Here is a 27,133-nt window from a genome sequence, read left to right on the forward strand (position 1 = left end):
ATGTTCCATAAGTCCAATCCCTTTGTCACAGCACACTGTCAAAATGTGTCAGCCTATAAAAAAAAAGATTGTATTTTGAAAACAAGTTTTTCATAACTGTCAAAAATATGAATATGTAAAGGCAATATGGGGGGAAAGATTAAATTCAAAATATTTTCACAAGGGAGCATCTAACAGAAGTGTCAGCAAATTCAGCTATTCACTTTATTTATCATATTTTTAGATAGTTACATGCATATGCACTAAATAAGAATATAATTACCTGATTGTGCAATGACAGATACACAACAAAAAGAAAAATGTTGTCATGTTCTATGCCAGTCAAAAAAACAACAACTACAAAACACAAAATCAAACAGAAGATTATAAAGAAAAAGGAAGATTTATCTATTCTAGATGAAATGTATCATCAAACAGAGATGAGAGATGGGCTTGCAATGAGAGAAGTAGAGGGAGTTCAATGAATTATAATATTACACAGGGAAAAATGTAGAAAACACTGCAACTCTCTTCTCGATATCCATACAAGTGGTACAAAAGAAGAAAAGAAAGAATTCTGAAAGAATAGAAGAAGAAAGGAGAACGGCAACAAAATGATGGTGGTTATGGAGAAAAATGAAGTGGATACATTCACCAGATTTGACCAGGAAGGAAGCCTTTGCAGAAATGCAAAGATAATAATCTGGAAAAAGGCAGAAGAAAAGCAGAAGACTTCAGTAAATGCTATGATAAGCTCAGGCACTTATGCACAACAGAAACCATATTCTGCCAGAAAATGCAATGGTTGTTTATGTGCTAGTCCAGAAAGATGGCAAAGTGTACGCTCAGTTGTTTGTGTGATGATGGTGGGGGAAAAAGGCCACATGAACAGAATTCAAATTGGTAAAAATTCAGTAGTGAGAGGAATGGAGAAGGGGATGAAAATACAGATTTGTGAGCAAGTAATAACTTTCTGTGGTAAAAAATAAATGCAAAGAAGTACATGCAATGAAGCAGAATGGAAGAAAATAATCAATGAAACATCTTAAAACCAACCAAGAGACATCTAAAAACCAGTGACAGACCTAAAGGAAAAGTGCATTTAAAATACAAAGGAAAATTCACATGGACTCTAACATCCATTTAAATTTCAGTACAGAACAGAGACAAAAATATCATAGCAGAAGTGGAAAAAAAAAAAAAGGAAAGAACATTTGAAGAGAGTCTGTTTACACTTGGCCATAGGAAGGCCATTAATAAATCTACTGAGAACAATCTTGGAAGAATTAAGACAGAAAAAGCCAAATTTTTCTAAGTCTGAAAAGGCTGATTACTCCTTTTCACTTACACTTTTGCATTATTTAAAAATAGATGAGCTCAACTGAATAGTGTAGCACAACCAAGCCAAAAACCCAAATCTGTCTTTATTAAGGCTTTGGCAACAGACTTCAGGAAACAGAGTTCAAAATGTCAAAGACCAACAGCAGTAAAAAAGACATTTTCATAATTTCCACTGGTGTTAAGCATTCATCAATCATAAATAACCACAGAAAGGATCAGAGATCTTGAGCAAAATTCATTCATCATTGCTGTAAGAAGTAATTTTTTCTAGGCTTCGTCATTCTTTGAAATCAATCAGTCAATATGCTCAGTCTATGGAAGACATGAGTTGCCATATTTGTGATATATATCTTTATGAAATGCAAAATATTTTGAAAAACCACTGAAAAGAACTTTCACTGCAATAAATTCTTTTAACATATAGGAACTATCAGGCCACTGGAGTTGAACATCTTCAATATATTTTCATTGTAGATGTTCTAATATGTACTGGAGAAGGACTTCACTTGAAACGTAAAATTTTAAAAACACCTGCTCTAATTCCTGTATAGCCAATTCTTATGGAGATCAAAAATATGAATAAATCCTGGCATAATTTTTTTGTGTAGTTATTCGTTTAGTTTCGAAGAAATAATTTCTGGTTCTATTAAAAGTGTTTTTATTCCAGCTACATTAAAGTGTTCCCCCTGCGTTTTAGTGGAAGTGGTGTCCTCCAGGAAATTTTCCAGAGACAAAGAACATTAACAACCGATTCTCATCATCTTTCAGTGACTGCTGAGCTTCTGGCACACATAACTTTTGGCCTGTGAAAATTTCATCCTGCTAAAAACAGTACAATTGTTGATGAGTGGAAAAAAAAAATTGTACTGATATTCAAAGGCAAATTTTCACTGAGATCTGCAGAACTTTTCTAAAGTCAAAAAAGCTGCTCTGATTTACTCAAGCTCAGGGAACTGGCTTCCACTTCCAGTCCCTATAATCCAATTCCCACACAAATACTTGGTTAATTTAGAATGAAGTTGTGCAACTACTTTTCCCTTTGAAGTCCATGGTAACTGTCTGTGTTCAGCTACAGAGAGACAAATAAAATCACCCAACTGTCAAAGCAAATTTTCAAGAAAGAAGCTTTCAAAATTTTTAATGATAAAACTGCCAAAAAAGTATTACTGAAAAATGATATAACCTCCAAAGATATTAAAACTTAAATTAGTAGAACAGAACAGCTTCAGAACTCTGAAATTAGTGCAAATCATAAAACAAATGCTAATTACAGAGTCACAAAGAGGACTCAAGTCAACAGTCAGGAATTATACCATTTCAATTAGCTCTTTCAAATGACTGTATGTGTGCCAGTGCACATATAACCCATGTGTGTATATACACGTATATATATATACTTACATAGGTATGTACAGACACATTTTATTGCTTGAATAAGCTCTTTCAGATGTCTTTATACATGCTTATGTGTGTATGCACAAATATTTGGGCACAAAGAGCACAACATCCTGATTCTTAGACCCTAAGTGGAAGCCTAAACCAGTCCCCAAACCATATCTACAGTTTCCATGCTAAGCATTTCTGGCAACAAATAATGGCACCAAAGCAGACCAGACCTTTAAGACAAAGACAAAAACCAATGCACACACATTGTGCTCATAGCTTAATGCTCACATATTGATGGCAACGAATCATTTTGATTTATAACAGCTGAACATCATGACCAATAATGGTGGTCAGGAACAGTACAAGGGTGAGGAGAAGGTGCAGAGAAAACATTTTCTTGTTGGACAATGGATAGAGCACATCCAGGTGGATGTGCACATCTGCCTTTTGTTTCATAATGATAGAGATGAACACCTACAGAAGTTAAGCTTGTTCCATTAGAGATGAAACATTTCAGTAGAAAATACATGTACTCTGAAAAAGTCACAAGAAATTTCATTTCAGGATCAGAAGAGATTCTGGTCCAAAACTTCCCTTCTAATCTGATGCATTCTCTAGAAGCTATTCCTCTTGGAGAATAATCAATATGCTAAACATGCTGGCAAAAAAACATGCAAATTCTGTAATGGGGCAAAGAAGAGCACTTTAAGACAAAGAAGCAGATTCACCTTTGAATTTTCTGAGAATTTTATTCCAACACGAGTTCAAATACTTTTGGCCTTTTTTTTCACTGTTAAGAGTTTAAACTCTTCTAATATGCCAGTCCACTTTCCAAATAAAAGTCAAGCCAGAATACCAGATATGGCAAAGTGATTGGAAATTCTGCTGTTCCAGAATTCAAGCTACTTTATCCTTTTCCACTTATCTACTTTATGTACATCATTTCATATTTTTATTTTCCTTTGCAGCATATTACAGCCAACTGAGTTTCTCCCAGTCTAAAAATTCAGTACAATTTTCCTTAGGACACCAGAGTGTGATTTCTGATATTTGTACAAGAATAAATTTCTCACTGCACATAGCTTTGTTTCGTATGTGGACTTTGTGTGAAATTCTATGAAATCAGAGAGCTCTGCTTCATATACTCACACCGACAGGAGTATTCCAAGCCATCGGTATCCATTCCCCATTGAGGAGCTACGGCAGATTTTTTTTCAATCTCAGCTCTAAATTTAGGTGAAACTTAGGTTAAAAACTGTGAAAACAGACACAACACATACCTGCTTTCAACACTATACTTTCAACAGCACAATAACTTCTGAAAAAGGGGAAGCAGTACTGAGAACTGTGCTTACTTTTCTGGGCATGCACTTCAGATAGCAAAAAAAACCTTGCTTTTGCAACGAATTATTGGTTGATGAAATCCACTCCTTACTTTGCCACTGTTTGCAATTCATCTTCTACAAGACTTAACATGTTTACTTTGGGGTTTTCTCCCTCCCCAGTCTGAAAATGCTCTACAAGCAACTTCGAGGACTTTATCTGTGCCAACTGTTCATCAAGGAACTAAGTTCATATATTTTCAAAGATGACAGTGGAAGTGCCAGCAGAACTTTCTCCTTACAAAAGAGAACCTCAAATAGTATGAGGAAGAGCGATTTTAAAATGGCCTAGCATAGATAATGGCTAACAGCTTACAAAGGACGTGGTCCAAAGCCAGCTGAAGCCAGTGAGAATTTTTCCATTGGTTCCAGTGAGTTCTGTATCAAGTCTCCAATGGACACTCTGACTTTATGATGCCAAAAGATAGCAACAATGTGCTCTAAGCTATGTTGTCACTTCTCCAGGAAATCTTTTTCTTCAGTATAGCTCTGAATCCAATGACAATCATAACAATGCTAGCACAGCTCTGATTTTTTAAACACAAATTTTGGCTTCAGATATCGATACTTTAATCTCTATTGTAAAAGAAATGTAGAAATTAAAGTACTTTCCAAAAATACACACAACAAATAGGTAAAGGGTTGTATTAGAAGGGTTATCTAAACACATGAACAAAAACCACAAGAAAACAGCACACACACCAGTAGACAGCCTAGTTGTGTAACTATTTGGAGAGGATTTTAAAGAACGAACTGTAACCACTCCTAGCCCCCCACCCCAGATGATGTTAAGTGGTGTATGGAACAAATGACTACAAAGCTAATAGACCCTACATCACTTTTCACCTTCAGCATGATGCTTTACTACGATTTCATATTCAGCCACAAGAAATCAGAAGTAGAATGATATATTAAGACAGTTCAGAATCCAGAGCAAAAGCACAGCAAAGTCTTGTAGTCTTGTCTTTTGGACATACACAGTAGGAACTTTTTTTCTTTAATTCAACTGGTTGCATAGAATATGTTCTCCCCCAATTTTTTATTTTTTTTTTGGGGGGGGTGCAACTTTTGGCAAGTTGCTTTTAATTAACCACTTGTTAATGACTCTGACTTCTCCAATTGTCAGTATTTTTGGTTGATATTGTCTTTCTGGCCTATAACCCTTAAACTAGAACAAGGACCTTGTTTAACATTTGTTAAATTTAGACGGCGCCACAAACCAGTATTACCCCCCTCCTGCCCCTGCTGCACTAATCTCCCATGCCAGCTGCTCAAATGTTTACATTTGAAGGGCTTTCTCTGTTTGTGCAGAAACGGTCTCTGCACAGTATCTCTCATCTGTACATTTGCCAGAATTAAGGCAAGAAAAGCCTTGCTGCTGGAATTCTTGATTAATAAATAGTCTTAAATGTTTCTTCTGCCCTTCCCTCTTCTGTCAGATCCACTGCCATTACGTTTTTACAAGGCAAAACTCCACAGTGCACTTTATTGGCCTGACTCTTGTCCTGTGCAAACAACTGTAAATCAGAGCAAACTCCATTTAGAGCCTCTGAAATTACACCATCTCTGTGCTGAAATTGAGATGTGTACCTGAACAGTTGCTGGGACAGAAAGAAGAAACTGTTATAATCAGAGGAAAGGAAAAAAATTAAGAATATTAACAGTCATAAATCTAGTGGTAATCTCTCCATCCTTCTGTGCCGGTATGCTTAAGAGTGCCTGCTCAGCTCATGTCCCAAACATTAGTTCCACCTGGCTCTCACCAGGTCAGCGAGGAACTGAAGCAGCAAGAACTCCAACAGGTGCTCAGCATGACACAAAGAGTGTCAGTGGGTCCACCTCCTATGCCTACAGACAGTCATCACTTTAAGAACTCTCTAAGGTTGTTTTTTGCTATCTGCCTTGTCTTCTTCTGGCCTTCCTTCTTGTGTAAATGACAACAACAAAAACAAAGAAAAAATAACTACAAGAAAGAGTATCTACCTGAATTACTAATTCACATTATGTCTTTAGAAAGACTGGCCACTATTTGACAATCTCATTTCCCTTTCCCACTTGCCTCCCCAAATGCTGCCAAGAACTGAAATGCAATATTAAACACAGGAAAGTAAGAGAAAAAGCAGTGCCTAAAATACTTGCTATCATTTTTGTTAAGCTCATGGGAGCATGTAAGTATTGGAGCTGCAAGTAAGAGACCAATAAAACCTAATTTAGCAACTGCTTACTAAAAAAGAAGAACGTGAAACAGCTACATAGACTACAGGGATTACGTCTGTCATGGTAGCTAACAGCTGAGTAGCACACACAGTAAAGAGTGTTACACAGTCCTTGCTTCACATACACAACTCCTATTTAAGTTTAAGGCTGACCTGTAAGGACCGCTTAAAACTTATGTAAATTTGACTTTGCATGACAGAACTAAGCCACAAAGTCCACTTCGGAAAACTCCCCCATCAAAGTGAAGTGTTTTGTGTCCTGTCAGCAAATGTTGTTTTGCAAATCCTCCCTCATCCGTCATAAGATGTTATTGAGACATATGGTTTCGCACACTACCAAGCAGCTCAGTTTTGCCAACGAACAATAATGCACAGAACAAATACGTGTGGAAATCATTAGATCATCTAATTAAAATATATGTTATTATTTGCCACTACTTTTAATGAAATCGAGTCTTTGCTGTCCACAGAAGAGGCTTGGAAAAGAACCAAATCCCGCACTCATGCCTCAAAAACTCTTTGCAAGAGAAAAGACATTATACCTTAAGCGATATTGAAAATCTCTACTGTATCTAAAATCTGTATATGCTAACAGGATATTTTAGACCAGTATAATGAATCTAATGAATCTATGGTTACATGGGATTTAGATTATGCCACTACAAAAACAGGTGTTATTGTGTAAAAAAAATTTCCATTGTGTATTAGCAACATTGAGTCCATGACATACAATTAGCCATTTCTGATTTCATCTAGTAAAGGGCATTGGCATAAATATACCCTAATCCTTTCATTACAGTAGTTACATTTGGAAAGCTTTAGAAAAAATATTTTGGATATTCATCATTAAATCAAACAGAAATGTACTTTGTAATGGAATTAATAATTCCCTGACTCATTCCAAGACCATCCCAAAATTAAACAGAAAAAGCATTTTATGTAGACAGAAATATGTGAAATCCCTTTTTAAGTAACTACATCTCTGCTTATCCAGTATTCTTTAAAGGTGGTGCTTTCAACACCACTGCATGCTTGCCAGTTACACTAAGAACAATATGCTGAATAAATTATGACCAAATATGAATTGCAAAGCTATTATACACTATTAAGGGGCTCTGGTAATATTAAATGCCAAGAAAGCAAAGCCTGAGTGGTTGAGATGTCACTAGAAAAATCTCAAATGGAATTTAAGTTTGCCCGTTTGTTTTTTTTTATGTCCTTTTATTAATGCAAATTAAAAACCATTGGCCTTATTAGCTGCTGCTTTATTCTATTTTTTTTTTTTTAAGTGAGTTAACTTCAAAACTTTTCAGTGAAATCAGTAACAAAAGATGAATCAGACATAAAAGGATTTTGGGTGGTTAAGGGTGTGTCACAATGTCTTAATTAAACATCCGAGGGAGATATCTGAGCCAATTTACGCCAGCCCAACTAGGTACATCCACAGAACACAGAAGGAAGCCATGTAGCCCAGGTTTGGAAGCTCAATTGCCTCATACACCTGGCTAGCCTAACTTACCATGTTCTCGTTAGCTTGGGCCTCTCCAAGTCACACCTCTCTGTGCTTTCCCTTCAATAAGCCTGACACATATCCTTATGATGTGCTTACTCTCATTTTGGGGCCTGAATTCTGCTTCTGGGCATGCTGAGCATGAAACTGCTGAGAACCCATGCTCCAAACCTCCATCAGGATCCAAGAAGTTGGCAAATCTCTGTCCTCATCAGCGAGGGCTTAATCCAGTTAGGCAAACCTAAGAAACTTGGCTCCACACAACATCTAACTGCTAGAAGACGCAGCTGTTATATTTCTCTCCTATCTTGTCCTCCACATCCATCTACAAGTTCAGCAATTCTATATGAATATGGGAAATCCAGGTTCAAAACTCAATTCCAGTTGAGAAGAATTAAACTTCCATCTCTCCAGAGCAGACTGAGATTATTATCTGCTCAAACACATGTACGTGACTTTAGGTAGAGGGAGACTGAGACAAGGTCACTCATCTAAGCAGGAGGCATCAGCCATTTGGCTTCTCCAGTTCTAGCTTCAGCAACTTATTTGTTGGATCTAACATCTGCTTAGCATAAGACATACAAAAACATCTCTGGTGCTGGCACTGGAACGCAGAGCTGCCACCACACTTAAGTTAATTCGTTGCTGGTCCGAACAGTTAAGCTTGCTCTTGGTCTCTCCTTCTGAGTCACTGAATATTTGGGTATCTTTATGAAAGGATGCTTCCCACATCAAGAATACCTCACAGCTTTGTTCCAGTCATCTCTAGCCCAGCCAGTATTTTGGTTTACATTACAAAAGAAGAAATAATTCTCTCAATAATAGTCCTGAGAGAGAGAGATTGGCTGCTGTCTCCAAATGCACAGAAGGGACCCAAATTTTGTTCTTTCACATTTTGGCTAACAATGGCTGGTGGCAGTTTTAGACAGTAAAAGCCTTAAACTCAAGATTTCATCCTGAGTAGAGGCAGGTAGCAGATGCATAGGTTGGTAAGAGTTTAATGTGGAAAACTTTGTGTATTGACTTCAGTGACTGAAAACTCAGTAAATTTGACTCTAATGCTTACATTTGGTGTCCAACATAACTAAAATTACTTCCTTCAAAATACCCTGCAAAGGCCATTGGAGGAACAGAACTTTCTGAGTTGTTTATTCAAAAGCAGAACTGCAGGGAAAGAATGACATAACTCTAGCTTTTTTGTTTGTTTGTTTTGTTTCTTATTATTTTATGATAAGAAGGTGAATTGTAGTGATTACATCACAGTGCATTGTGGTGATTTTACTCTCAGTCATGACAGTATGTAAACACAACTTCCAGTGACCACTAACTATGTGACAGACCTTCTTTTAATAGAGTCTTTCTTGCAGCAAAAAATTATTTAGCAATGTGACTTGTACAAAACCAGTTCTCAGCAGAGGAATGGAGGGAAAAAAGTCCAGCCTAAATGATTTTGTTTTTTTTTTTTACCAAATGATCTTAAGTCACTACTACGTGGTGAGGGAGGGAGGTAACAAGTGACTCCTGAATGCATAAAGTTGGCAGTCCGGTGGCTGTACAACCTAAGAAGCACAGCCAGAAGATGGGTCAGCCAACACCTCTCTTCACAAGAGTCTGTTTTCAAGAGCTTGTAAGATTATGATGCTTTAACCATAGCTGCTGAGACTTTCCATTCCAGGTGTCTGCCTCTGGCTATTTTTTTTTTTTTTTTTTTTTTTTTTTGAGCCAAAGTAGTTCAGCTGGTTCTGAGAACCAGAATTTTATTTTACACTCCACATTAACTCCAAGGACCTTTTCTTTGAAGAGGTCTAGTAACACCACGCTTTGGAACAAGAACTTTAAGGCTGGTGGCAAGCAGCCATTGTTTAAAGCTCTTCTGCTATCACATACTGTGAGGAAAATCTAAAGGTATTATGTTAAATATATGAATGTATCCACAACTTATATAACTGAAGACAGTGAGCCCTCTAAGTGCACACCACAAAAGGAGGTGGGAAAAAGCTGCATCTTTTCAGCAGACGTAATTCTTGCTGAGAAGCACTTGCACAGTCTACCTTTGATCAAAAAATCAAGCGTGTGTAGCTCATCCTGAAGACATTTCTAGAGGTTTTGCAGTATAGATTAGGTGATAAATACGTTACAGCCTCTTTAAAAACCTACTCTGTTTTGAAATCTCCATGCGGTCAGATTTTTTTCCAAGTTAAATTTTCATTGTGATAAAGAAAATTACTTCTCCTGCCCTCAGTGGAGAAGAAGAAAGCAAGGTGATCACAACACATAAGCTGAATGCCAGATACAAGCAAGCTAAATCTAGCAAAGCTCTCCTCCTCAGCAAGAAAAGTTAAAACAGTTTTTTTTCAGAATATCAACGGATGTAAAAATAGAACTAACAGAAGTTACTAACGTGATTGTGACCCTTACCTGAGATATTTGATATTTAATAAATTATTTTTCTTTTAACCATATAAACAGTTGCAGACATGAAATCATTTTTAATTCTGTTATATCTTCCTGAATGTCATGCACCAGCGTCTAACGCCACCAGCTTATAGACATCTTTAACAAAAGAATGGTGAGGACAGACCAGTCTGCTGTAATACTTAGATGATCCTCCATACTAATGTTGGGTTTTATATTTTACAAACAAAACCACACGAAGCTACGTTTCAGTTGTTTCAAAGCCAGATCACAAGGCTATGTCTTGACAGTGTACTCTAACACTAGCTCTAACTCTGTTAAATGCTGTAGAATTGTCCTAGGTTTTGACCCTACAAGTACCAATAAATCACCCTCAGAACTGCCAGGAGACCAAGGAACAAGCAAACGAAAACAAGAATATAAAGTGAATGCAGCTGTTAGAAATGAAGTATAAAGAAAAGTTGATAGCTACTCACTTCCATTTAGATACATGGACAATATTCTTATTGTTACAGCTCTGTTACTGCCCTAAACAGTACCTGGCTACGTGAAGTGAAATCCTGAACAGTAGACAAGGTATTCAGTTATTGTTTGACACCTAACATGGTTGAGAAGTAATCAAACTTTCAATTATGTTTGCATAACTGTACTTGATCCCTCTCCAACCACTTCTGAACTGGGAAAGTTGTACCATGAATGCTCTAACTCCTGCCAGCTCTGAGGCATAAAAGTTACAGTACATGAAGACCAAACAAGGCCCTGAAAAGGTGAATAATGTATATATACAAATTCTTCATAGGGAGAATAGCTGTTTCTATTGTTTAAAAAGTGAATGCCAAAGTTATGAATGTACTAGAAGTCCTGATGTTTTTTTTTTCCAAACTTTAGGGCACTATCTTTCTTCTGAAAGATAACTTTCCTTCCTGTATAGAGACTAGAACATAAAGCAAAAAAAAAAACCAAACAAAAACACCTCCCCTGTCCTCCCTCCCAAAAACAAACCATCAACTACCACTAAAAACAAAACAGAAACAAAACAGAAACAACAACAAAACCCCTATATATATCAAAAATTTCTCTGCTAACTACTTGAAATCTAAAATTACTTTTTTTTCCTGAATATTTTTGAGCACAAGATATATATAATAATGGCCATGACAGATCCACAAGACAGCAAATTTCCAGATTATCTGCTTCACTGAGGTTCACTGATTCTGTTATGAGTAAGACATTCAAATACATACCCAAGACTAGATTTTTAAAAAATTTCTTCCTGACAAAAATCTTCTACCGCTGGTCTGCTGAAACCCTGTTTGAACTAGACAAACTTCGTGTGTTAAGACTTTGTGCAGAAATTTCAAATCCTCTGATAAATGTCCCTGGATGTACTTTAAATATTTTTTCCCAAGCTGATCTATTACATAAACAAATTCCACATCAGAGATACACATCGTTCAGCACTTGGGATGTGTTTTCTCACTCTTGATTTATGAAAACACAAAGGCCTCTAAAATAAAAACAGCTAATTTTAGTACTGCGTTCTGAGTATCGGGTTTCATCTTGATCAACTGTTTACTTGAGGACAGTGACACCAAGTGGCAGAGATTACTCACACTCCCTCTTTCCCTCCCAGCTGTTCTACAATTCCAGGTATGAGACCATATTCAGCATACACACAAAAAAGGAATACAATTAACTGTTCCGCATCTTCCAACTGCTTTATTTGTATGTTGCATTTATACACAAGTGTGTTTCCATAGTGTTTGACTTGTGAAAAGGTACTCTGGCTCCTCTACTTAGCACAAAATAGTACAGATTAAAGGAAGAGATTTCTGCTCTATTTGCAATATACCATTAAATTTCAGATCCATTAAATTGTTTCCTGATGTATGTTATAATGGATTGCTGCTTTCTGTGCACTGTCATGGACAATTCTTCCATATTTACAGACTCTATAGTGTCGAATTCTTCTTTATTTTTGCTCATACTGTACGTGTTCTTTCACCTCAGCATAGCCATTGACTCACATCTTGACTTAGAAAATCTGCTTAGAAAATCATCAACAATTCAAATTATTTTAGATGTATTAATAATTCTAACAATAATTACAAAAATATGGAAGTGATGATGGTTTGGTTTACAAACAGAGAATATAACTTGTGCTTGAATAAATATCAAAGATCTCATATAGCTTTATTCCATTCCTGCATATTGCCCACTTTTCAAACAACAAAGAAAAAAATAAATATAGAACAGAATTGTTACTTTTTCCACAATTCAGTGCACATTACCAGCATGTAACAGTGAAAAAAGGCTTTAAACTAAGAATACCAACGCACCTCATCCTGCCCTTAGTTCAGCTGTACTTCATCAGTTGCCTATTTCCATACAGACAAATATGCCAAATGTAATCTTTGAAAGGCAATACCAAACTATTTTCTTTTCAAAAAACTACTCCGAAACATGAGTTTTGATTCCTGTACTACAATGAAAAATACTTTCAAGATGACCCAAAGCAGTAAAAGAAAGCAGACTTGAAGAAACCACAGAAAAGAAACCTTCCACTGGATGACACGTAGCTAAAAGATCTACCTTACCTCAGTGAATTTTCTTCTGTGTAACGAGGTCTAAATGTGTATTTGACATATACATGGCCATGTAAGATACCACTTAGCCTGAGCAAGGATATTCAGTTCCACCAAAGTATATTTATGTTTTGAGCGATGAGGGGAATAAAGAGTTATAATGATTGAGAGGTCTCAAAGCCAACCGCTAAAACAAACTGTTAAAGTTCTGGAAGTACCTTCATTGGAATTTTCATGTAAATTTTATCTTAAAATAATACATTGACCTATGCCAACAATCAAACAACCTATGCCAAGTTTATAGGATTTTACACTTTTTTCCATCTAAGATGTCACAGTTGTTAACATTTTTTCTTGAAGCCCATCTAGTCTGTTTGAAGGATGGGCATTTTATGCTGCTGAGAGGATCAATTAGACTAGTTTTATACATTTTTTTCAACAAACTCTAACAGAAAAGTGCCAATTTAAATGGAACTATTTCAATATAATAATTTAAGTATGTACTTCTGTCTTGGTAGGATCAGTGCTTATACAAACAGAAGTGTCAAGCCAGACGTGAAAGACGCATACGCTGAACAATATCTGTGTTGTTCTTGAAGATTAATAGCTCTTAAAAGGAAAAAAAAAAAAGTACTTGTGTAACTGAATACAAAGAACAGTTTTTCTACCTTTTACTCCAAGATACCTTTGCTCTCTAAGCTAGATTGGTAATACTTTTTAAAAGGTATTTTTTTATTTTTTATTTTTTTTAAAAAAGGCAAAGTTATCGTGTTCTGACAAGACAGGTTTTTTTCATAAATGACAAATGGAAAAAGGTCTTTAATTGTGACTTGCCCTATCAAATTCCCTACAAAAATTAAGAGATCTCTCTCTTCTGAGAAGGTACTACACACCGGTGTAAAAGACAGTTCAGGGTATTTGAACTACCTTCATTATATCCTCTCTTAGAATCCCTTTTCTTCTTACCCCTCCTCTTGTCATAGCTGGGTAATTAAGACACAAATGTATAAAGGCAGTGAAATACAAACCACAAGCAGGTTTTATTTTTGGAGAACTCATGAAGTTTTTTCTATACTTTTATCTCATATATTTCAGTTACCAACGTGATCTTCTATTAGAATTTTATATTAATAGAAAACTTAATAAAAGGTTATAGTTCCTTCATACAGCACCATCCAAATTCTCATTGTCATATGCAGCTTTCTTAATTCTGTATTCTTTCATTATGAAGGTTTCAAAGATTTGAAGTGTTTCTTAATCTCACAAACAAAGATTTCTCCATTTTTCCCCCTTCTGATTTCCTTTATATGATCCTTTTAATTTGGGTTCTGTTCTTTCGCTCCTGCTCCACTGTCTCCACAATTTTCTGTACTTCTCTTTGACTCCTGATTTGCATATTTTGTGGACCAGCTACTTATTTTCCAAATCTTTGTTTGTGAAATGGGGATTCAGAGCTGAGCCACACATTTCAGGCTTCTATTATGTCAACCAGTGTGGTCTTCTCCAGGTTTTGAAAATATAAGGAGCCAAGTAATTAAAAAAGCAACAAAAATACATCCAATTCATTATGATTACATATCCATCAGAACAGCTTTACAAGAATATTTAGGATTCACACTTCCTAACTAGACAACTAAATCCTGGTTATTTAATAGTCTGTCAGGAACTTAAAAACCTTTCTAAATGTGGCTCATAGTATTTTAGTACCTCAAAACCTACTGAAGTACATAACAAAAACCCTTAAGTTATTAGCAGAGTTTTAAAACGAAAGTAGTCTCCATCCAGAAGTTACTTGAGAAACAACTGGAATGCTGCCGTGCAAAAAGTAGACATGTAAAAGGATAAAAAAAAAAAAAAAAAAAAAAAAAAAAAAAAGATGTGGTTCTGTAGAAAAAAAAACATACAAAACAACAATGAAAGCCAACCCTAGAAGTCACTGATAAGGCAGTACTCTCATCATCTTGCAGGCACAACACCTGCATCCTTGGTTAAACCACTTTTTGCTCACAACTGCCTAGAATGTAACTTTGAAAGAAACCTGTTTGATGGCTAAGCTAGCTAGAGTTTAATTGAAGAAAGTGCACTGCATTTTAAGATGTGAACGGTGGACCGAGGTAGCTAAGCTAGGAGGAAGTAGGTTGCGTCTACTTCTACTTGGCTAAGCACAGGGAACAGCAGCGGGTTCTGGTTATTCAAATTGCTGGATCTAACAGGAATGCAGTAACATCTACAAGCTACACAAGTACTTACATCCAAGCTTCCTTCACTTGTAGATGTAGAACTAAAAACATCCTCCTCACCATAATCTCTGTTCATCCTCAAGTGTTCTTCTGTCTGTAACACAAACAAGTATCCTACAGAGCAGTAGCAAAGGAAAGAAAAGAGCAAAAACATGCCAGAGCAAAGCACCAAACCTGATCACAGAATGAGGACAAATTGCCTCTGTTGTGTTAGACTGATTGCTGATAAACACCGAAGGAGTCTGCAACATTTCTCTGAGGTAGGCAAGCCCTTAAGAAATTCATTAGCAGGAATATAAAAAATTTTGTTTTTAAGATTATAAAAACAGAACAATGCTAAGGCAAGGAAAACAGGTAGCAAGCAGGTCCTGCAGTAACAGTGGCCAGGTTGCCAGTCTCCACTATACCCACAAAGACAGACAGAGGAGCAAGCAGAGAGCGGCTTCCTCCATACGTCAAAGACAAAACTGCTTCTGTGTCCTATCAGATACCTTCGCAAGATCCCATGATCAGCTGCACAGAATCTCTGGACTACTGGATTGGTTAGCAGTACCAATCTGATGTAGATGTAGCCTCAGGCACTTGACTACATTTCACATCAAAAGGCATGGAATTCTGCTACCTTTATGTCTTCATGTTCTTTGCAGGAGAACAGAGGGTAACTGATCCAGAATAACATTAGAATGGACTGAAGAAGGTGATACCTGATCTGACACTAAGCCTGGAAGCACAAAATTAACCTTAAAGATATTTTCAACCAATTTGTATCAACTGTGAGATAAGATCTCTGTTTTCATCCTGTGTCATGGCGTTTCAAGCTGAAAAAAAACCAGAAGAGTTCAAAAAGCTGTATCTAGTATATTGTCATCCCACGATTACTGCCTTCAGTGAGCTAACTGAGAAAGCAAGAGTGTGTGGGCACGGAAATCTGAGTGTGGTCTTGTAGAGTGGAGTGACACCTGATCCGGGATATTTTGCAAGACGGGCTAATACTCTCTTCTTCCCTTGCAAACAAAGTTATCTTATCCGTAAATGCCTGAAACCCCACAGCATGTCTTCTGTTCAAGACTTTGGACAATTCTTGCTATCAGCTAGTTCTAAAATAGAGACTACACATGACCACGTGCAGTGATCCTATATTTGTGTGTGTGCATGCAAATGATAATACAAACAAAGAAAAAAATAAATAAGCAGAACAAAATGAAGTCTTGCAGGGGAGTGAAATTTTATCCAAGAAACAGTAAAAGCTAGTTTTGGAAAGAACATTCTGGGCCTTTGTACGTCCAGAAACCACAGGACACTGGAACCTGGAACCACAGGACATCTCATTATACAATCCCTTCGTAAACCTATTAATTGTTTCTTAAAAGAAGTTAATGAATTTGCCCCCATTCCACTAAGTATCTTCAGCAGTTTTGGCTGTAAATCTGCCATAACACTGAGCCACATCTATCATGGCCACTTAACATCTGCTTCTTCTTTGTATGCTGTGCTGTTCTTCAGTTTTTAGTAATTCTTCAGTCTGTTTGGGCTCAAACTACTAGAGAGCATACTACAAATGTAACGATGACTTCCTTGCAGCTCTTAACAAAATGGCTGCTAAATCTCTCTTCTTCTACTCTTAATATGAAAGTAAGAGTCCAATAAAGAAACCATTAGGAAAAATCAATTAACTTGTCAGAACTAGCAGCAAGACTTAAAACCTTTACCTCAGATTTTGAAGCTGTTTCTTCATACTCGTTTGTGCAGTTCCCACCCAGGACAAAAATTACTTGCAGATTATTAATAGACTCGCAAAAATTTTAACATCTTTTAAAATATACATTTCAAAAAGCAACCTCAGGCTATGACCTCTTATTTTTTAACAGGTATGAAAAAGAGAGGCGGAAGAGAGGGGGGTATAGAAGCATAAGCAACTTGTAATCCTAGCTGTGATAAACCCACTGCAGTAACCAGAGCACTGCCACGTTTCACAGCAACGTTTTCCAATGTTGCAAGTGCAATTATTTTACAAGCTAAATCTGATCTGCTTCTGGAATTACAACTCCAAGAGCACACACTTCTTATTGAAGTTCAGTAACATGGAAACAGATGACCAACTATCATGCAGTAAACATGTTTGTTATGTTCAGTTCATCCAGAGGAACTGCAGCGCCGTAGTGTGCCCTCGGAGTTCATGTTGAGCTTGCTTGTGAACTAGATTCTTCCAGGCAGAGGCAGCATTATTGCTTCAGTTGTGCTTTTGTTCCTTACTAAATGGGAAATACTTGCCTACACAGGATAAATGCTTCAAAACTCACTTCTTTTCCCATAAAATATAGCTCTGCTGCATACTTCAAAAAACATTAAGAATAGTTCAGGATCCATGTCAGATCAGATATTTCAGTATGGTAATTCTCAATGCTGATACTGGAAGCCACTGCCTGGCAAAATAACTCCAAAATAGATCATAATGAAAAATGGTGAGAACTGAAAGATTTTGGAAAGCTTATACAGTTTTAGAAACATGACTGGAACTGTAAGCGTTAACACCAGTCCGTCAGCAAAGTATATGTTACTTAGTACTGGTTCATCTGATTTAGTACCAATACAGATACCGTAATGGCATCTTGAGCTTAGTTGAAGAAAGTTTTTTATATCAGCTTTCCTTTCTGAAAGTTTGAAAATGCCAGACATGCACCGCAGCAGACACTGATCCTTCAGTGTATTACTCCTTTTAGTACTGCAAGTTATTTGAGTCATCAGTTTTGCTGTTGTGTTATTTACCATCTCTAAGTCTGCACATATCTTACTGCAGATATACATGCTTTAAAACAGAGTATCACACATGCACAGAAGAGTTAGATGTATCTAATGTGTTCTATACTACATCACTTCCTTCATAAATGTTTTTTTTTCATTCAACCTACGTAATACTAAGAGGAATAAAAGGTAACAAGCCCGAATATCCATCTGTACCAATTAACTATAGTTAACACATCTGCTGAAAGATGACTTCTTGGAAAAAAATCAACAATAATAAAAATCAATAATAACAAAAACAAACAAACCCTACTATTCACAGGCAAAATATATCTGTAAAGAAACGAGTTCTCTTTAGCAAAGTAATATATTGATGAACACTTACCTTGCTGTTGCTTCTATTAGCTTTGAAAAATCCCAGAAATCCTTTCTTTTCTTTTTCTATTGTATCATTGCTTAGTGAAACACTTCGACTTGGCTCTGAAACAGTTATAATGGAATATTTTTACATTTTTGAAACAAAGATCAGTATTTTAACACATCCTGGGTTAATGCTGTACTTTTATGAGCTAGAGATTTTATGAACTATTTTATGAGTAAATGCCAGATCCTGCACTTTCTTTTTCATCAGACTTTTATTTCCTCTGAGCTTGCTCCAAAATCTAGAGAAGAGAAATGGAACGTCATAAATTTTGGTAAGTTTTCAATCACAATTGAGTAATCTTCAGGACTCTGTGATCACTCTGTCTCCCTTCAACCTTCCCAACACTAGCTGAGTTGGATGAGCAATGTGATAAAGTCACACACTACAAAGAACAACCACTAGTTTGACATTCAATATACAGACTGTAAAACTCTACTGTATTTTTAATGGGCACTGCCTAATGCTAGAGATTTCTCTGCTTTCAAGAACATCAGAGTATCCCACCAGCACAAAGGGTTTGACAAAAAAAAAGTTTTAAATATTTATTTAACAACAATTAATAAGCATTCAGAATGGCTTGTTTCTTGCCAGAAATTGAAGGCCTACTTCACAAGAAACCCTAATCCCAGAATTCCAGTAAATTGACCTGCATTTCACACATAGCACATGATTTTCATGAAGGATCACTCTGCAAATCAGTAATGTCAGCTGTTAGAAGGTGTTAAGCACATAGAGTAGTTCAAAGCACAGTAGAAGAGTGAAGGTGGTGGACCACAAGGAAAACAGGGAAAAACTGAAAAACTATCCTTAAGAAAGGCTGCAACTCCCCAGCATAAAAAAAAAAAAAAAAGAGCAGCAATAAAACACCACTAATAAATTAATACCTTCCTCAAATAATGTCTAAGCTCATTCACCAGAAACTCCTGTTTTTTTGCTCAGGGCTGGGCTGCAACGGAATGTGGATCTCGAATCCCTTGCTCATCTATTCAAAAACAAGCAGTAATGACTAAAGGCTAGCATAAGACACGTCAGTAACTGCTGATCATCAACAGTTTGATGGAAATCCAAACTGGGATTTTAAACACTGCATATCACTTCAAAACAACAATGAATCTGGATAATTTTTTCTTAAATAAATAGAGCACCTATGCACTCTAATGTGATGCTCTGTGTAAGAACAAGCCACAGCACACCTGACATAGGAGTTAGTAGGAAAAATCACTGGCTTTAGTGAAGCCAAGGGCCAACAAGCCCCTAGCCAGTGACAACCTCTCAATGGCTGTCACTGTCTGATGGAGATGGACTTCGATCCTGAAAATTTGTAGAAGTTACCCACTGCTTTATTTTTGTTGTACTGGTAACACAATGATGTAACAAATCAAGCACACCTTTCTAGAGGATAATTAACTTAATGTTACATAACAGACTCAGTAGGGGAGAAGGATCTACTAAACATACATCTTTTCTGTTTAACAAGAAGCAGATGCACAAATGTAATCTAATCAAATCCTATCTACTGTAGCATTTCAGAAGTCAGCATTTACCTAGAGTTATGCAACGTGTACACACACGTTCCAGTCTGATATTAAAATGCTTGATTACAAATAAATTACAATTAGTGAAAGATCTCACAGAACTCAAAACATTCTGCCTCTGCTTCTGTAAAAAGTTTGAATCTAAAAGACTCGAAGCATACTGTGCCATATAATAGTTAAGTGACAGGATTTGTTAATTGCTGGCATTTAGTGGCAATTACTGAAGAAGTATGCACACAAGTGTGTTTGTTCTGACAAAAAAGCATGGCCCTGGAAACAACATGGTCCAAAAGACAACAAAGACCGTGACAACAGCTTGTTTCACAACAGCGTTTTACACAACAGTGTTAAAGATCCATCTCCCAGAACCACATTAAACAACAGCAACGGAAAAGCTGATTTCCCCTCAGCAGCATTGTACAGTACCTCTGTAGTTCAGAGAAGGTTCAGACTGAGTTTTTGATGGAGGAACTGGAAAAGGCAGGGAATGAAAGGACAAGAGAAGACACATTAAAGTTCAAATATTGCCCAGTAAGCCACAGTATTCATTCACTACTCCTTGTACTTGTATTCCTACAACTGTAGAAACAAAACCTCACCCGATACTAGGCATGCAGAGTTCCTAACAGAAGCTGTTTAGCTTAGAAAAAGAGAAGTTCCTTCTCGATTCACTCATGAAACAGCTTCAGCTGCTACCCCAAAGTATGTTAGCAGGTGGCAGCAGAGCTTGCCTTTTAAATATACTTTGCCTTCAGCATTTTTATTTCAGGGAAGGAGAGGAGGACGAGTATTTCATTTCTTTAGAACCTGCTCTAACAAACACAGCTAGCGAAAATGTACTTTAAAAATGTCAGTTCTTCGGGTAATTAGTGAGCCTGGACAACCTATTCCATGCACAATCCACAAAACAACTACTATGTAGAGCAATGGGATTATTCCTCTGGAGGATTACAAATGAAAACACAGAAGGAAGGTAACTTCTTGAACAAAGGGGAACCTCTACTAATTTACATGTGTATTTATCATTTTTCTCATGAAGCACCACAATGCAGAGCAAGAGGAAGGCAGAGAAGGCAAATACACACTCAAGATCGGGGAATACTGTCATAATGCACTGGCACAGGCTGCCCAGAGAAGCTGTGGGTGCCCCATCCCTGGAGGTGCTCAAGGCCAGGTTGGATGGGGCCCTGGGCAGCCTGAGCTGGTGGGTGGCAGCCCTGCCCACGGCAAGGGGGGGGTGGGGGTGGGGCTGGGCGGGCCTTAAGCTCCGTTCCAACCCAAGCCTTTACATAATTCTTTCATTCTAAGATGACAAAAGGCATGCTAAAATATTAAAAGAAGATATATAAAGATATATATTTTTTCTGATGCGGAGAGCAGCATAGCATCAAATGTTACAGATTTTCTGCTGTAATCCCAGGACTCAAGTATTGTTTTTTGAGCATACAGGATAACTGCACTCTTTAAACCTTAGCCTGAGGATCCACAAAGCACCAATATAAGCACAACCACCTTCATTTAAAAAAAACAAAAAGGAGTTTAAGTAAGGCCTAGCATAATTATTCTGTACGTTGTTTCTGAAGTATGCTGAACATTTCTTGTTGAATATTACGCATTTTCAATATGTTGCTCCAAATTGCTTAGCTTAATTACAGTAAACATGTCTTTAAAGAAAAAAGAAAAACACATAATTCAGTTATGACACACTGTCAGCCACTTTTTGAGCATCCTGACAATTCAAAGAAAAAGGAGACATTTAGTTTACTTAAGAGTCTAAACTCATTGAAATTTGGCTCTTACAGAGGTAGAACTGTCACTTACCAAAGAAGTTTGAAAGGAGAGACAGAACATCAACATAAATAAATAACTGTATAAATAAAAAATAAGCCTGCTGCTCAATGCATACAAGACTGACATTATCTAAACAATAAGTAAGGACATCTACTGTGCTGGAAATGATACTGATTGAGACAAACTGCAGGAGACGGCATTAATGAATATCACTTTCTGATCTCAAAGGAAGTAGCAGTTGTCAATATGTACTTTTAAAGAATGTATACTTTAAAGCACATAGCATACTTCTGCTTTTTGAATACACAATCAAGCTGATGAAATTCAAGCTCCAGCTGCCACTACAATACTGTCTAGGAGAACAGAAGAGGAGGGAGAAAAAAGAAAGAAAATAAAACTTTAAATACTAATACCTCTTAGCTTCTTCTCACAAAATCATCAGTAGCTTTGCTCCTTGGAGGAACCACCTCTGCACCCATTCACAGTTTGTTCGTCACAAGCCCTGCTCTGTCACCTCTGCCTCTCAGCTTTCGCAGCTGCCATGACTGTGGCACGTCTCCCCTTTCCTTCTCTCTGACCCACAGCACAAGTTAGTGACGGGCCCCCGGGTGACGTGCACTGGTACTAACAGCAGCTCTGAGAAGCACAAAGCTCCTCCTTTCACCCTGCCCTAGGCCAATGCATGCCCTGCCAGGGGCCAGTACAGCTTGGCACCAGCCCCAGAGTAGCTGGGGATGGCTGGGCACACCGTTGACCCGGATGCTGCTCTTGGGATTGAGGCCCCCCAAAATGCTCTTCAGTTGCCTAATTGTTGGCACCTCATCTAACTCAGCTCTAACTGCTTTCAGTTGTAGCTCACCTCTTTTTCGGTCCCAGGCATACAGCTCACTTATCCCCAGCTCCTCCAAGGATTTGGTAAGCTCCAGCTCCTCCCCAGTGATGCTGTCTCGCAGAAGAACAATGTGCTCCTGACTGACCTCACACTTCTCACAAATAGCTGGGATGATGTTGTGGAGAGGCACATCCGGGCTGACTCGAACCACCGCCTTCTGTGTCTTCAGGTAATTTACCACCAGCCTCACAGATTTCTGCAGAAACAAATACAAATGCTCAGCCCTCACTTTATAATGGCCAAGCTCTCTTACAATGAGAATGGCATTGGGGGCCTGTATTGACTTAATTCCCTTCTGGCTAACTTACCCCATATACACACTTACTACAAAAAAATACTACTAATAACAGAAAAATTCTTGGAACATCTTTGTCTCTAATGAGACAGTCAGGAAAGTGGGCAAATAAGGAAAAGGAATGAGAGGCAGCCATCAATTTTGTGCCACTATATATAAGAACCACTGTTTCTGAAAGACTTCTGTGTAATTAGCTATCTTGATCCAGGATAATAAAAATTTAAGCAAACTAGTATTTGTAAGATGGTTACTTGTGGATCTTCCCAATATGTGAAATGCATTTATTAATGATCAGTCTTCTCCCTTAGCTTTAATATAGATTGCAAATAAAATACTATCGAAGCCCCACCTACCTTCACACAATCCCACATCCCTCATTTTATCAACTACTATCAATTTCCACATTTAGGTCTCTGATGAAAAATATTTACAAGAACAAATTTCCATCTAAACAACCGCATGCAACAGAAAATTCTGTGTAAATGCTGCAGTCCAAACTGGAAGCTGCCAGTCCATGTGCAAATCAGCTGAACTAGTAGAGCAGGTTATAGTCAATTTCAAGCCTCCTCCACCTGGTCTGAAGATGCAAAGACTGGAAAAACTACTTGAAGTGATAAAAACAAAATGATGTTTCATGTCACTCTTTTAGGGCTACAGAGTACTGACCTCAGGAGCCCTTGGCAGAGGTCTCTTTATCTTCTCTTCAGGAACCTTCTCTTTCAGGAGTACTGTCTGTACATCCAGTGCTCCTATCAAAGTGTTTGGCTTGTAACTCAAAGGTTGCTGAGTTTCCAAAGACTTCAATTCAAGACTGTACTGGGATGGATTCAAGTGATACCGGCTGCATAGATCAACCAAAAGATCCATCACAGCTTTACTGTAGGGAAAAAGACATTCACTGTTAGCATGGAGAAAAACATCTGCTAAAAAAATTCACTACTGTTTTAATACCAGAGAAAAAATACAGGACAAGCTGGGGATGTGTCACTAGCAGGAAACAGTGCTGATGCTCTTAAATGCTGAAAAGATCAGATGAAAACATCTGGAATTAACTATATTTGATTCAGACCACAGTGCTGAAAATAACACTAACAATCAGAAGCCTGAAGTGGACAAAGAGCATCTTTTCTGTTAATGCATATTTTCTCCAGTTCAAGCTCTGGTCTTTAAAGAGATGAAAAGATACAAATAAATGACTCATTCAAGGTATGGTAACCTCCACCTACATTTGAGTGAAAATCAAAATGGAACGTGAATCTGGAACAAGAGGTAGACAGGATTTTTTCAGCTTACAGATTTTTCTGAAATTTCCAGTGTCCTCCCCTGTTTGATGCTAGTAGTATTTTCAAGTACAAAAGATCCCATCCATATTTATTTTGGTGAGAATATTAACCCAATATACAAAAATCTGTTCACAAGTACTTGCTTTATCAAGACCTCTCATTACAGATGTGATTCCCACACCACGAGTTTAAGAAGTCATTCATTTCCGTCTCTTACTCCAAGACACAAAGCAGAGGCAATAACTCACATCAAGCAGTAAGGCAGCTTGATACTGTCTGACACAGTGGATATGAGCTATGTCTCTCCACACCTCAGCAAGTCTCTTCTCTACCAAGGTACTGAAAATTCCCAGTAAATACCATCCAGGATCAGATACAGTAGGTTTATTAAAACTAGTAGGTTTATTAAAACTGCTGATGTTTATGAAAAGTTTTGATTTCCTAAAACCGTATCTGCTATCAACAAAACAACCAAAGTCAAAAAAGTCACTGGCCCTACTTGAAGACTCTAATATACATAATTTAATATTAAATGTTTAGATAGCATATTTTCCAAGGAAATGGCACTTATTCTTGAGAAAAAAAAGAATACTTCACAGATTATTAACTACCATTTGTAGCCCAAGAACTGTGCTCAGCTGCAAGCTGCAGATATCTGGAGACTACTCTTGGGGAATGCCCACCTTCTTTCTAGGTATATGCTGTGGGCCAACAACTGGTCAAGAAGTCGCTGAAGAACTCTGGAAGGCTAATGACAGAGAAATGCAATGAAAATGGAAAACAAGTCTAATCCCTTATTAAGGGGCAAAAGACTAAAACATACACAGGTGCCAGCTCTTGTGTAAGAGATGAGAAATAGCTCAAGGACCTTCTTTACAGTAATCTATTCCAAGTTTAACTGAGTTATGCAACGTGAACTGAGAAAGTGACAGGCATGGAAAATTTGAAATACACGATCATATTTAAAGAGAATGAAACTGAGTGAGAAGATGAAGATCAAATGAGGAAAACAATAATATGTATAGGAGGCTTCAGGAAAAAAGAGCACTGTGGTTAACTGCTAACATGAAGTGTATCTAAACGGAAATGTGTATCCAGGTCACTTCATGAAATTTTCTGATGACTTATTCTGGCAATATCCTCCAACTGCAGATGCCTCTATTTTGCAGCGACTATTACTTCAAATGTAACAAGCCACAAAACAGAAACATTTATACATAGTAAATCCAGACTATAGGAAAATCCTACACACTCTGATATTTAAATAAGCATTCCTTATGCTGTACAGTAGTAAGCATTTTAAAAAGTGTCAGTCTGTCTGATACAGATCTCAGCTTGTCTGTTTACAGATATATTTCTTTTAAAGTGAAATTTGCATTCTTTTTTTTCCCTCAGTCTTATTGCTATTGTTTCAGAGAAAAGTAAATAACCTGGCAGAACCGCAACACATGGTGTTCTATTTGCTACGCATTTTTATTTAAAGTGAAATGCTAATGTATTGCTGTAGTGCATAATACTGTGATAATTCATTCAAATGTAGGCTCTTATTATATCATTCCAAACACTAAAAAAAAAAAAACCAGCCCTCAAAAAACAATTTTTTTATATAATCCTATATTCCAAAAGAGCAGTTTATGATTCTGTGTACTTACCACTGAATTTATGAAGTATGTTATGTAGTAATAGTGTCTCAATTTCAAGATTAGAAACCTCACCAGCTAGCTCAGAAAATAAGTTGCAGACAATCACAGGAGTTGAAGAAATTTGTCCAGACAATGAAGAATTTTAAAATCCAGCCAAACATGAGATTTCACTTTATTGTTGATTACAGAGCAGGTTAATGAAGGTTAATGAACACATAATGAAGTCTGAAGCATCCCATCATGTTTCACACTGCTCAGAATATGCAACTGTCTCATGAAAAGCATCCCCAGGCTTCATCCGTACCGTTTAGGAGTACAAATTAAGCAGTATCTCTGAAGCTTTTGAAAGAGCTTCAAAGTGCATAGTACGCTCTTCCCAAAACGTAAATTTGGGAAAAACATTTCAACAAAACTTCAAAAGGATAAAAAGCTACATGAGGTTTTCTATAAACAAAAATTAAAATTCATATGTTTCCAGAGATGTAAGAGTTGGGAGTCCCTGAAACGAGGTTACTCTTTTATCAGACTTCAGTTTCACCAACTCTAAAAATTTTTCTTTTCAAATACAATACAGTTCAGACTGATTTAAAATGGAAGTTTATTTCTCCATACATGTGGCACACACAGAAGAGAGCTACTAACCACAGCCAAGAAAATGGTACTGAACCACCCAATAATCTAAACCAATTTTTTTTTTCTAAAATAACTTTTCCTGAGCTGAATATGGCTCTTGGCAGATGCAAAGCATCAGTCCTTTCCCTGCTTCAATCTTGTTCAAGACATATCAGTACTTTAACCTCACTGTGAGACCTGTCAGAGAACATTTTGAAATTCAGGCAAGTCTGACCATAAAAGACTAATTCTAAAGCTGAAACAAACAAATTAAATGCCTTCTGTATTTCCAAACATTCAGCTAAGAAACATGTTACTTTCTTCTTTTAGCAGGACTTCACCGGAGTTAGGGTGGAGACCAAATGCTATGTGACAGACGCTAAACATTCATCACTGATAAGCAAACAGAAGAGCACAGAAATAAAAATGGAAAATGAACCCAATTTATGATTCAGACAAGATGGTTCAAACAACTATTTTTAGCAGAGGACAATACTTTAGCTTTATCCTGATATTGTACTACTAAGCTGTTTGACATTTAAAAGCAAGTCTGGAAAGTAAAGATAAACTGTTGTGTCAGCGGTACTTATCAGGCTGAAGTCCTGCTCAGTAAGAGCATGCTGGATCATTTGTGTACAGCTGTTCATCAGTAAGATGCAGCAAAGACATCTTGAATTTGAGAAGCAGAAAAAAGAGCAAGTTCTTTTGGATGTGGCTTGGCCTAATCTCTCTGGGATCATACAGAGTATTTCATTTTAAAATACTATCTTGTACACCTAGGAAATGTATCAGATAAAGTTGTACTCTGTAGAATGACAGAGTTCTACTTCCATGCTACAAATGCTCATGAAGTCTAACTGGA

At 37.1% G+C, this 27,133-nt stretch overlaps 1 protein-coding gene across 8 annotated transcripts in view; it reads right to left on the bottom strand.

The window, feature by feature from the left end:
* The window catches only part of COBL (cordon-bleu WH2 repeat protein), a 153,005-nt gene that overhangs the window by 80,854 nt on the left and 45,018 nt on the right, over positions 1-27,133 (bottom strand). For 5 of the 8 annotated variants that reach the window (XM_021385621.1, XM_021385620.1, XM_021385623.1 and 2 more), the window contains 5 exons: positions 23,400-23,610; positions 22,406-22,634; positions 20,182-20,226; positions 18,182-18,276; positions 15,065-15,148 (listed from right to left, as the gene is read on the bottom strand). In XM_021385621.1, coding sequence (XP_021241296.1) covers positions 15,065-15,148; positions 18,182-18,276; positions 20,182-20,226; positions 22,406-22,634; positions 23,400-23,610 — 664 coding nt within the window. The remainder of the gene's footprint in view (positions 1-15,064; positions 15,149-18,181; positions 18,277-20,181; positions 20,227-22,405; positions 22,635-23,399; positions 23,611-27,133) is intronic. The other 3 variants (XM_021385622.1, XM_021385625.1, XM_021385626.1) reach the window with 3 other exon arrangements.

Source organism: Numida meleagris, chromosome 2 (genome assembly GCF_002078875.1).
Source record: "Numida meleagris isolate 19003 breed g44 Domestic line chromosome 2, NumMel1.0, whole genome shotgun sequence".
NCBI lineage: Eukaryota > Metazoa > Chordata > Aves > Galliformes > Numididae > Numida > Numida meleagris.